Raw genomic sequence first — 13,918 nt, forward strand, 5'->3', positions numbered from 1 at the left:
TTCCCTTATGCTCTCCCTGAAACTCTGTACAACCTCTGGGTCTTTCAGTTTACCCAGGTCCCATCTCCTTAAATTCCCACCTTTTTGCAGTTTCTTCAGATTTAATCTACAGTTCATAACCAATAGATTGTGGTCAGAGTCCACATCTGGCCCTGGAAATGTCGTACAATTTAAAACCTGGTTCCTAAATCTCTGTCTTACCATTATATAATCTATCTGAAACTTGTAAGTATCTCCAGGCTTCATCCATGTATACAACTTTCTTTTATGATTCTTGAACCAAGTGTTAGCTATTATTAAGTTGTGCTCTGTGTAAAATTCTACCAGGCAGCTTCCTCTTTCATTTCTTACCCCCAATCTATATTCACCTACTACGTTTCGTTCTCTCCCTTTTCCTACTGCCGCATTCCAGTCACTCATGACTATTAAATTTTCGTCTCGCTTCACTATCTGAATAATTTCTTTTATTTCATTGTACATTTCTTCGATTTCTTTGTCATCTGCAGAGCTAATTGGCATATAATCTTGTACTACTGCGGTAGGCATGGGCTTCCTGTCTATCTTGGCCACAATAATGCATTCACTATGCTGTTTGTAGTAGCTTACCCGCATTCCTATTTTCCTAGTCATTATTAAACCTACTCCTGCATTGCCTCTATTTGATTTTGTTTATAACCCTGTAGTCACCTGACCAGAAGTCTTGTTCCTCCTGCCGCAGAACTTCACTAACTCCCACTATATCTTACTTTAACCTATCTGTTTCCCTTTTTAAATTTTCTAACCTACCTGCCCGATTAAGGGATCTGACATTCCACACTCCGATCCGTAAAACGCCAGTTTTCTTTCTCGTGATAATGACATCCTCTTGAGTAGTTCCCGCCCAGAGATCTGACTGGGGGACTATTTTACCTCCGGAATATTTTACCCAAGAGGACGCCATCATCATTTAACCATACAGTAAAGCAGCATGCCCTTGGGAAAAATTAAAGCTGTAGTTTCCCCTTGCTTTCAGCCGTTCACAGTACCAGCACAGCAAGGACGTTTTGGTTAGTGTTACAATGCCAGATCAGTCAGTCATCCAGACTGTTGCCCCTGCAACTACTGAGAAGGCTGCTGCCCCTCTTCAGGAACCACACGTTTGTCTGGCCTCTCAACAGATACCCCTCCATTGTGGTTGCACCTACGGTACGGCTATCTGTATCGCTGAGGCACATAAGCCTCCCCACCAACGGCAAGGTCCATGGTTCATGGGGATGTAATGAGGCTTAACATTTACCAATAGTTAACTGGCCATATAACTGTGTAATATGTGAACAGTGAAAGTAAAGAAATGTGAAACTCAACTGTGCTACTGCTGACTATATCGTTCACAGTAGTCAGTGTTGAACTTCCACCTCCCATTTTTCAGCCAGTATAACAATGGAGTACGTCAACACCGAGGACTGTCAACGTAGAAATAAAGCAGGTGAATGTCACAACTGGTTGAAACATTGTGTAGCAACCGCTACGTGCATTTTCATCTCAAAGTGAATGAATAGCAAGCTGCACAAATCATAGAATGACAAGCTGCTAGGTTCTATAAGTGGCTGTAATTTGCAAACCTGCTCGTAATGTGACAACTATACACTGATGGGTCACAATATTATGACCACCTGCTTAATAGTTTATTTGTCCATTTTTGGATCGAAATACATCACTGATTCTGCATGTCAGAAATCTGAGAGTTTGTTGGTAGGTTTGTGGAGATTATGGCATTAAATGCCTCTGCACAGGTCAATTAATACACATAAATAACAGACCGCTGAGACAGCAGCAATAATTCACTATAATGCTCCTCAGACCTCTGTAGCACAGTTCTGGCCCTTCGAGGCAGTTATATTGGTGAGAGATGACATCACCGTTGGGGAAGACGTCAAGCATGAAGGGATGCAGGTGCTTCACAGCTGTTAGCATGTCTTCGATTACTACCACAGATTCCTTGTAAGTTCAGGAGAATGTCTCCCATAGCATAATACTGCCCACCAACCTGCATCTGTGGCAAGCTGCACGTTTCGAGCTACAAACATCGTGGTGTGAGGATGCAAAACTCGACACTAAATCTGTTGTTGTTGTTGTTGTTGTGGTCTTCAGTCCTGAGACTGGTTTGATGCAGCTCTCCATGCTACCCTATCCTGTGCAAGCCTCTTCATCTCCCAGTACTTACTGCAACCTACATCCTTCTGAATCTGCTTAGTGTATTCATCTCTTGGTCTCCCTCTACGATTTTTACCCTCCACGCTGCCCTCCAATGCTAAATTTGTGATCCCTTGATGCCTCAGAACATGTCCTACTAACCGGTTCTTTCTTTTTGTCAAGTTATGCCACATACTCCTCTTCTCCCCAATTCTATTCAATACTTCATCATTAGTTATGTGATCTACCCATCTAATCTTCAGCATTCTTCTGTAGCACCAGATTTCGAAAGCTTCTATTCTCTTCTTGTCCAAACTATTTATCGTCCATGTTTCACTTCTATACATGCCTACACTCCATACAAATACTTTCAGAAACGACTTCCTGACACCTAAATCTATACTCGATGTTAACAAATTTCTCTTCTTCAGAAATGCTTTCCTTGCCATTGCCAGTCTACATTTTATATCTTCTCTACTTTGACCATCATCAGTTATTTTGCTCCCCAAATAGCAAAACTCCTTTACTACTTTAAGTGTCTCATTTCCTAATCTAATTCTCTCAGCATCACCCGACTTAATTCGACTACATGCCATTATCCTCGTTTTGCTTTTGTTGATGTTCATCTTATATCCTCCTTTCAAGACACTGTCCATTCTGTTCAACTGCTGTTCCAAGTCCTTTGCTGTCTCTGATAGAATTACAAGGTCATTGGCGAACCTCAAAGTTTTTATCTCTTCTTCATGGATTTTAATACCTACTCCGAATTTTTCTTTTGTTTCCTTTACTGCTTGCTCAATATACAGATTGAATAACATCAGGGAGAGGCTACAACCCTGTCTCACTCCCTTCCCAACCACTGCTTCCCTTTCGTGCCCCTCGAGTCTTATAACTGCCATCTGGTTTCTGTACAAATTGTAAATAGCCTTTCGCTTCCTTTATTTTACCCCTGCCACCTTTAGAATTTGAAAGAGAGTATTCCAGTCAACATTGACAAATCTTTCTCTAAGTCTACAAATGCTAGAAACATAGCTTTGCCTTTCCTTAATCTTTCTTCTAAGACAAGTCGTAAGTTTAGTATTGCCTCACATGTTCCAATATTTCTACGGAATCCAAACTGATCTCCCCCAAGGTCGGCTTCTACCAGTTTTTCCATTCGTCTGTAAAGAATTGGCATTAGTATTTTGTAGCTGTGACTTATTAAACTGATAGTTCGGTAATTTTCACATCTGTCAACACCTGCTTTCTTTGAGATTGGAATTATTATATTCTTCTTGAAGTCTGAGGGTATTTCGTCTGTCTCATACATCTTGCTCACCAGATGGTAGAGTTTTGTCAGGACTGGCTCTCCCAAGGCCATCAGTAGTTCAAATGGAATGTTGTCTACTCCCAGGGCCTTGTTTCGACTCAGGTCTTTCAATGCTCTGTCAAACTCTTCACGCAGTATCATATCTCCCATTTCATCTTCATCTACATCCTCTTCCATTTCCATAATATTGTCCTCAAGTACATCGCCCTTGTATAGACCCTCTATATACTCCTTCCACCTTTCTGCTTTCCCTTCTTTGCTTAGAACTGGGTTTCCATCTGAGCTCTTGATATTCATACAAGTGGTTCTCTTTTCTCCAAAGGTCTCTTTAATTTTCCTGTAGGCAGTATCTATCTTACCCCTAGTGAGATAAGCCTCTACATCGTTAAATTTGTCCTCTAGCCATCCCTGCTTAGCCATTTTGCACTTCGTGTCGATCTCATTTTTGAGACGTCTGTATTCCTTTTTGCCTGCTTCATTTACTGCATTTTTATATTTTCTCCTTTCATCAATTAAGTTCAATATTTCTTCTGTTACCCAAGGAGTTCTACTAGCCCTCGTCTGTTTACCTACTTGAGCCTCTGCTGCCTTCACTATTTCATTCCTCAGAGCTACCCATTCTTCTTCTACTGTACTTCTTTCCCCTATTCCTGTCAATTGTTCCCTTATGCTCTCCCTGAAACTCTGTACAACCTCTGGGTCTTTCAGTTTATCCAGATCCCATCTCCTTGAATTCCCACCTTTTTGCAGTTTCTTGAGTTTTAATGTACATTTCATTACCAATAGATTGTGGTCAGAGTCCACTTCTGCCCCTGGAAATGTCTTACAATTTAAAACCTGGTTCCTAAATTTCTGTCTTACCATTATATAAGCTATCTGATACCTTCTAGTATCTCCTGGATTCTTCCATGTATACAACCTTATTTCATGATTCTTGAACCAAGTGTTAGCTATTATTAAGTTATGATCTGTGCAAAACTCTACCAGGCGGCTTCCTCTTCCATTGCTTAGCCCCAATCCATATTCACCTACTATGTTTCCTTCTCTCCCTTTTCCTACTCTCAAATTCCAGTCACCCATGACTATTAAATTTTCGTCTCCCTTCACTATCTTAATAATTTCTTTTATCTCATATTGCATTTCTTCAATTTCTTCATCATCTGCAGAGCTGGTTGGCATATAAACTTGTACTACTGTAGTAGGCGTGGGTTTCGTGTCTATCTTGGCCACAATAATGCATTCACTATGCTGTTTGTAGTAGCTTACCGGCACTCCTATTTTTTTTATTCATTATTAAACCTCCTCCTGCATTACCCCTATTTGATTTTGTGTTTATAACCCTGTATTCACCTGGCACTAAATCTATTGTCAAAAATATGGTAGTGACGAGACAGTATGAATGCAAGAAAGGTGAACTGGAATCGGTATCAATGAACTAACTTAACCACAATCTTGTTAAAAGTAACAGACAATATGAGAGAGTTCCAAGTCCAGTTCAGGTCTAGAGCACAAAGTAACAGGTGTAGTGGAGAAACAGCATATGGAGGCTTCAGTAAGAGATTTGAACTACCTGTCCACTTTTTAAGGGCAGGTATTTAAAGGGCCAATGGTCATCCATGTGTTGTGTGTTTGCCAAGACCTGTAACCAAAACTGTAACTATGTGCCACAAAAATATTATTGTATTGTATTGTACTGTATTACCATCATTCTCTAGACTAAGACTGGAATGGTAGTATATCATATTCCTAGCCCTTCTGATTTAGACTCTCTAACTAGTACAAGGGCAAGGCAGAGATGTAAACCTCACTGAAAAGTAGTGCCCCTATTGTAGTGGAGAGTGAATGGACTTGGAACTCATGCAGAAATTGAAACTGTTGTCGTAAGGAAGATGTCTGTGCTTGTGCCCACAGTGGACACATTTTAATCCTGCTGACATTTGTTCATGACTGAAATGTTGAACTTTGTGTGAACAGGATGAAAAATGAAGTGTCCGTCTATGGGAGCAAGACATACCACACCTACATAAATGTGCAAGTAATAGTGGGTTAAAGTTGAAACACAGTTCTTCAAAATATTTTAGTAAGTGGATGATGATTTCATAAAATGCCTGATTTATTATGTACCATTGAGGTCTGGTGCTGACTAAACAAGCCCATTATGAATTTCACAGTTCTTGAATTCTCTCTCTTTTTTTTCTCTGCTCCGGTAATCTAACTTAGTAATGGCACTAAATGAATTTAGTTGATTATAACAATAGTGCAAACATTCAAATGTTCAGATTTGCTTTAACGTTGTAGTTTCCCCATATTGTAACCTGCAAAACAGATTCTCAGATGTGTAGATGGTTGAGTTTGTCTTGCTGGCAGAGTATTTTATCACAGTGCTTTAGTGTCATAGCTTACAGTCACCATCAGATGTTATCAGTGCTTGTAAGATGCCAAGAAAATACTTATATACTCTGATCATCACTTTTCTTGTGACTTTTTCCATATTAATTCAATCCTGTGTCACCTTGGAACATCCCCTGTGGACTTTTGTTCTGTATTCAGTTCATTCCTGTAAATTCACTTACTTTGCACCCATAGATATTAATTTTCTGGTTTTCTCCAAAGCTTCGTGGGATCTCTAGGTGGTTTGATCTCACTATAGGTGCTGCCATCCCCATAATCTAGAGCACTCTGTCCAGTCCAGTCCTGTTGTTTGCTCAGAGCCCCAAGTGTTACGTAATATGCTCACTCCTAAATGTTGGTACTGCGGGGTAAAAGCATACACAGATGCTTGCAAAGTATTCCAGTTTTATTTCCAGATACAAAATGGCACTGAATGAACTTTGTGTCTCAAAAGATGGTTGTAACATTCACCTGCTTTATTTCATCGTTGATTGTCCTCGGTATCGACATACTGTGTTGCTATACTGGCTGAAAAAAGGGGGGGGGGGGTGTAAGTTCAACACTGATTGCTTTAAAAGATTTAGCCAACAGGCGCACATCTGCATTTCACAGTTCTTTAATTTCACTGTTCACAACCCCCAGTAATACACAGTTAATTGGCCAGAGCACAAATGTTTAACTTTTGATAAGCCTCATTAATAATTTGCAGGCAAACATCAACATACTGCTACAATAGTTTACTGTTGAACGTCTACGAGCAGTAAAAACCTAAATATATATTTCAAAGTCTTTCAAATAAATTGAACAAACAGTCATTGCTTTAATACGTGGCCTGTTGTGTAACACTTATTTCATGGTTAAGCTGATGCATTGTTGTTGTTCTAACCAACACAGGCCTCTTGTCTGAAACTCGGTCGTGGACTGTCTGTCTCATGACCAAAAACTGGACCTTTATATATCAGCACAATAGTAGATGCTGAAACTACACATTGTTCAATGTTTTATTTACAGAAATTACAATTAAAACATAATTCGTTCAATCAACTGAATACATCAAAAAATTGCGTCTTTTTAACAGTTTCTTGTACTGCAAGAGTTAGACCGAATTACTTGTTTAAATGATGAAATTAACAGATATCGTTATGGAAACAATACTTTTGACAAAACTGTTAATTAGTTTGGAATTAATTAAGGGCTGGTTTTGCTAACATGTTTTCGAATAGAGCCAAATACATTCTTTAAGAATACTATTAGTTGTTCCTCCAAATGTTTATAATTAGTACAGAATTTATATTTGTTTATGAGTCAACAATAGAATTTAAGTTATGCAACAATTACTGATTTCACACTATAACAAAGGATACTAACTAGGAATAGTCAAAATAAATCAGGAAATTAATTGCATGCACAAAACTAAGCACAAAATTAGATCTGGTCGTATATTCTTTAAAACTGAAGGCCATCCTTTCTCTTTTATGAAAATGTAGATTATACTTGCGTATGTTAATGGCAATTAGTCAGAAATGAATTTTAAGGAGGCAGATGGCAAAACAAGAGGGGGGAGTAAAAAAATATCCCAGTTTGCTTCGTCACATGGTCAGTGAATCAATTTAGGTTGCTGTATCATCAAACTTGTTTATACAAATAAAAATGAAAAGCTTTGGCAGAGATATTGCTTCTTTCCGTCCAACTCTTAGGAGTCACTATTATGTTCTTAGTGTGCAGGTGGAGTTAAAAAAATTACTGACCATAGAGTATCACTTTTACAGAGAATTTATTGTCTTACAAAACAGCAAACCAATGAAAAACATTTGTGAGCTACAGTGCTAATGCCACAATTCCTGTGAGTAGAAACGAAACAAAACTGAAAATAATGCAAATATGTGCATGTTATGTAAGTTAGCCCGTAAATTTGGTGGTTGAAGGAATGATGAGAAAGTTTTTGGCTGAAACTCTCATCTTTTTATTGTAAGTGAACAGAACGCCATGAGCTTTTATGTATCCTTGTTGTGTTAACTGCTGGCTTTTTCTTAGACTTTTAACACTTTCAAGGAAAGTCCGTCTCATATTAACTATCTAGCCGGCACTGTGTTGAGTTGTGGCGAGGGGAGCTGCTTTAACTTATTTGTATCTTGATTTTAAACAGAAATGTAACCCATGTTTTGTTCTTCAAGCAGAGCATCAATGAAGTTTAAACATGACCAACAAATCTGATAAATGCTTAAATGTTTCATGAATTTAAATGAAAATTTCTTTGGAAGGTGATGGTTGCACATCATACTGTATACTGACACAATGAAATATATAAGTTCTCACAAAATTCTAGCTAGAGGTTAATTGTTTGTTTAAAGTACATTTTTGGTACTATGTGTAGTCATGGAAACACATGTGAAAACACGTTATTTCATTGTAGGTACTTGCTGAACGGTCAACTGAGCTCCATGACGTGGCTTTGAAGCATGCTGTTATTGACAGTCTGCTGACATACACAGGACTTACAGTCCAGTCTATTGCAGAAGCCTGGGAGAATATTTTGCTTGAAATGGACTCAAAGTTAGCCTCCTATGCTGATACAGTCCCTGAAGGTTCTGTGTCAGCTGACTTCCTTGACCTCCTAATGTTTGGAACAACATCACTTGAATTGGAAAAGTGAGTAATATTGATATATACAAGATCATGATTACTCTGTAAAAAGTACTGCATAAATCGATAAATAACTTCTTGCTGACTATTAAAGATATGGCATTATTCAACATTTTATTACTTCACAACGATACTGTAAATAATGATACCAGGCATAAGTGGATTGTGACATAACAATGTGAAACCTTTGTCAAACAACATGATGATATGTGCAAGCAGAATAATAGCTAGCTGGTTACATGGTGGTTTTTTTTTTTTTTTATTTATTTATGAGGGGCAAGTCAGCACATGCCAGATGACGGGCAGCTGGCCAACATTTACTTTTGGTTGGGCAAGTGGTGCCTCACATTACCCCAGGAGGAAAATCCTGTCTATTGTGAACCATATGTGCTGTCTAATCACGGAAAAGTGGTGGTATGCAGACTGACTGTAAAAACGCTATCACAACATTTTCCGTTGTTCAGATTAGTCGTGATATATCGCGAAGGAATAGTGTTATCAGAAGGCAAAAATGGGAGGTTAGAAGATGATGATGAGATGGAGCTGCTGGTCATTAGAGCTCTCCAATAAGACCACTTGTTCCAGAGCTACAGCTAATCAAGAAACCTATTTCACTGTCACACTTCTTCATAGGAATGTTATCAGTGATGACTTTTGAGTAATACATAACTTCTCCTGTTGCCTTGTTAAAATCTGCTTCTTTTGTCAAAATGTAGTATAGTTTACAAATATTAATCTCAATAACATTCTAACGTAGCTGAAGCTGAGCAGACTCTTGAGACAATGTATTATTAAAGTAGTAACTCAAGGCAAGACAGATCAGTAGCTCATGCAAAAGTCCAGTCTCAGTTTAAAAATAAATGTATAACTTCACTTATATTGTTTCAAACCCCACAGTAAGTCTCACTTCACCAGTTTATTTATTTATTTATTGTGATCCAACTTACAGGCTATGAACAGTTAGTATTTTAAATTATTTAAACAAATTTCTGCAGGACTCCCTTGCACATCTTATCTGTAGGATAAGTACACTTTCCATATTACCTTTACTGCTTGGCCCCCGTACCTCTATCCCATAGCTGAGACGGGACTCAAATAGTGCAAAATGTATTTGCCTCAGAGTGGTAATGTTTACAAAAAGGTGTCAGTTTTCTTGGAGCATGTATGCTAGTAGATAGCTTTTTGCACATGTCATTTACATGATCAGACCAGAAATTTGGTCAAGTATTCTTTTTTATGGATTCATCACCACTAAAATTTGGTTTTCAGGAGTTTAAGCCTCCAAAGATCAAATTCAGTATGTTGTTGTTGTGGTCTTCAGTCCAGAGACTGGTTTGATGCAGCTCTCCGAGACTGGTTTGATGCAGCTCTCCATGCTACTCTATCCTGTGCAAGCTCCTTTATCTCCGAGTAACTACTGCAGCCTAAATCCTTTTGAATCTGCTTAGTGTATTCATCTCTTGGTCTTTCTCTACGATTTTTACCCTCCACACTTCCCTCCATCACTAAGTTGGTGATCCCTTGATGCCGCAGAACATGTACTACTACTGTATTTACTCGAATCTAAGCCGCACCTGAAAAATGAGACTCGAAATCAAGGGAAAAAAAATTTCCCTAATCTAAGCCGCACCTGAAATTTGAGACTCGAAATTCAAGGGGAGAGAAGAGTTTTAGGCCGCACCTTCAAATCGAAACAGAGTTGGTCCATTGTAATATGAAACACAATTTAGGTCGAATGAATGACGATACAGCTACAGTAGTTTGGTTCGAGACGTAAGCTTAGCAGTTAAGCTTTACCAGATAGCTATGGCTATGTGTCAGGCGCTCCGTCCATATTTATACAGGTACCCTTCCTTTTTCACGTGCTTCATCTGGTTTGAATTGAGTGCTTATTTTTCTTTATCTGATAAGTGTCATTCTCTTTGTTATAGGTATTTACGTCACTCTAAGCTGAAGATGCATTACTGTACTGTGTCATGCATTGTTTGTCACATTTTGATAATGAGTGTTTACGACCTGTCGCCGCTCGCAGCCTGTCTTGCTTTTGTGTGCGCTACCGCCGCTTACAATTAAAAAAAAGGGGGGGGGGAATCGTCTCATTAGCAAAACAATGGCAAGAGACTGCTACTTGTTGTTACTGACACTGCTGTTTTCTTTGATAATGATCAACAAGAATCAAATAATAGACTGCATATGATAGAACATGTTCTGAACGAGAGTTTAGCGAAAATTTTTCTCCATTTAAAAATCTTTGCAGACGCCTCTTTAGTACATTACATTCTGCACAGAAATTAGAGTCATCTTAGATTTAAAAATCTAGTCAATTGCCATCCTTCATTTCTGACTGTATCACTATTAGGCATAAGAATAATACGAATATAAACATGACATGATATGTATATTCTTCCGCGTTTGCTGTTGTCTCACTTTAGTTTCGTAGTTTATTAGGCAGACAGAATTTAAATGAGATAGCAGCAAACACGAAAGAATACATGGCAAAATGTTTATATTTGCATTATTCTTATGGTGAGGGGAATACTGCATGTGATTCACAATTCATAAAAGTTCCTACAGCAACCATCTCTTCTCAAAGGTAGGAAAAAATTCAGAACATAGAGTTGGCCATATTGACAAACATCCCTAACAGTCTTGCCAGTCGGATTTACGTAGTACATTGAAACGATGCAACATTTGAAGATAAACAATATGGAATTTGTATTTACTTTGATGGATAATGTATAAAAATGCAGTGGTCGAAACTCGGGGTGGAGGAAAAAAAGCTCGTCTCCCACCTTTTTTTTTTAAATTTATCTACTGACACAGAGGTTTTGGCGCCAGTATTTATCTTTGTGCCTGCAAAGCGTTCCTGTGAAGCGCTACATATATTCGATGGCAGAAGTTAGTTGTGGCAGCACCTTCCAACATTTTTCAGAACTTCCGCTTGCTTTGCACTCGATTCTAAGCCGCAGGTGATCTTTTGGATTACAAAATCCGGAAAAAAAGTGTGGCTTAGATTCAAGTAAATATGGTAACCAATCCCTTCTTCTAGTCAAGTTGTGCCACAAATTCCTCTTCTCCCCAATTCTATTCAGGACCTCGTCATTAGTTATGTGATCTACCATCTAATCATCAATATTCTTCTGTAGCACCACATTTCGAAAGCTTCTATTCTCTTCTTGTCTAAACTATTTATCGTCCATGTTTCACATCCATACATGGCTACACTCCATACAAGTACTTTTAGAAAAACACTTCCTAACACTTAAATCTATACTCGTTGTTAACAAATTTCTCTTCTTCAGAAACGCTTTTCTTGCCATTGCTAGTCTACATTTTATATCCTCTCTACTTCGGCCATCATCAGTTACTTTGCTCCCCAAATAGCAAAACTCATTTACTACTTTAAGTGTCTCATTTCCTAATCTAATACCCTTAGCATCACCTGATTTAATTAGACTACATGCCATTATCCTCGTTTTGCTTTTGTTGATGTTCATTTTATGTCCACCTTTCAAGACATTGTTCATTCCATTCAGCTGCTCTTCCAGGTCCTTTGCTGTCTCTGACAGAATTACAAATTCATTGGCAATCCTCAAAGTTTTTATTTCTTCTCCATGGATTTTAATTCCTCCTCCAAATTTTTCTTTTCTTTCCTTTGCTGCTTGCTCATATACATATTGAATAACAGCGGGGATAGACTACAACCCTGTCTCACTCCCTTCCCAATCGCTGCTTCCCTTTCATGCCCCTCGATTCTTATAACTGCCATCGGGTTCTTGTAAAAATTGTAAATAGCCTTTCACTCCCTGTATTTTACCCCTGCCACCTTCAGAATTTGAAAGAGAGTATTCCAGTCAACCTTGTCAAAAGCTTTCTGTAAGTCTATATATGCGAGAAAAGTAGGTTTGCCTTTCCTTAACCTGTGTTCTAAGGTAAGTAGTAGGGTCAGTATTGCCTCACGTGTTCCAACATTACTACAGAATCCGAACTGATCTTCCCCAAGGTCGGCTTCTACCAGTTTTCCCATTCATCTGTAAAGAATTTGTGTAAGTATTTTGCAGCTTTGACTTATTAAACTGATAGTTCAGTAATTTTCACACCTGTCAACAAATGCTTTTTTGCAGCTGTGACTTATTAAACTGATGGTTGGGCAATTTTCACACCTCTCAACACCTACTTTCTTTGGGATTGGAATTATTATATTCTTCTTTAAGTCTGTCTCATACATCGTGTTTGCCAGATGGTAGAGTTTTGTCTTAGCTGGCTGTCCCAAGGCTATCTGTTGTTCTAATGGAATGTTGTCTACTCCAGGGACCTTGTTTCAACCTAGGTCTTTCAGTGCTCTGTCAAATTCTTCACACAGTATCACATCTCCCATTTCATCTTCACTTACATTCTCTTCCATTTCCATAACATTGCTCTCAAGTACATCGCCCTTGTATAGGTCTCTTTAATTTTCCTGTAGGTAGTATCTATCTTACTCCTACTGATATATGCCTCTACATCCTTACATTTGTCCTCCAGCCACCCTGCTTACCCATTTTGCACTTCGTGTCGATCTCATTTTTGAGACATTTGTATTCCTTCTTGCCTGCCTCATTTACTGCATTTTTATATTTTCTCCTTTCATCAATTAAATTCAGTATCTCTTCCATTACCCAAGGATTTCTACTAACCCTCATCTTTTTACCTACTTGATCCTCTGCTGCCTTTACTATTTCATCTCTCAAAGCTACCCATTCTTCTTCTACCATATTTCTTTTCCCTGTTCCTGTCAGTTGTTCCCTAATGCTCTCTCTGAAACAGTCTACAACCTCTGGGTCTTTCAGTTTATCCAGGTCCCATCTTCTTAAATTCCCACCTCAGATTGTGTTCAGAGTACACATCTGCCCTTGGAAATGTATTACAATTTTAAACCTGGTTCCTGAATCTCTGTCTTACCATTATATAATCTATCTGACACTTTCCAGTATCTTCAGGCTTCTTCCATGTATACAACCTTCTTTCATGATTCTTGAATGAAGTGTTAGCTATGATTAAGTTATGATCTGTGAAAAATTCTACCGGGCGGCTTCCTCTTTCGTTCCTTACTCCCATTCCATATTCACCTACTACGTTTCCTTCGCTTCCTTTTCCTACTACTGAGTTCCAGTCCCCCATGACTATTAAATTTTCGTCTTCCTTCACTATCTAAATAATTTCTTTTATCTCATCATACATTTCTTCTATCTCTTCATCATCTGTGTAGCTAGTTGGCATATAAACTTGTACTACTGTGGTAGGTGTGGGCTTTGTGTCTATCTTGACTACAATAATGCGTCCACAATGCTGTTCGTAGTAGCTGACCCCTGTTCCTATTTTTTTTATTCATTATTAAACCTACTCCTGCATTACTGTTATTTG

General features: G+C 38.4%; 1 protein-coding gene across 1 annotated transcript in view; it reads left to right on the top strand.

Moving 5' to 3' along the window:
- The window catches only part of LOC124621962 (anaphase-promoting complex subunit 4), a 123,125-nt gene that overhangs the window by 54,617 nt on the left and 54,590 nt on the right, over window positions 1-13,918 (top strand). Inside the window, 1 exon segment of the mRNA XM_047147490.1 lies at window positions 8,286-8,521. Within this exon segment, the coding sequence (XP_047003446.1) occupies window positions 8,286-8,521 (236 nt within the window).

Source organism: Schistocerca americana, chromosome 7 (assembly GCF_021461395.2).
Source record: "Schistocerca americana isolate TAMUIC-IGC-003095 chromosome 7, iqSchAmer2.1, whole genome shotgun sequence".
Lineage (NCBI taxonomy): Eukaryota > Metazoa > Arthropoda > Insecta > Orthoptera > Acrididae > Schistocerca > Schistocerca americana.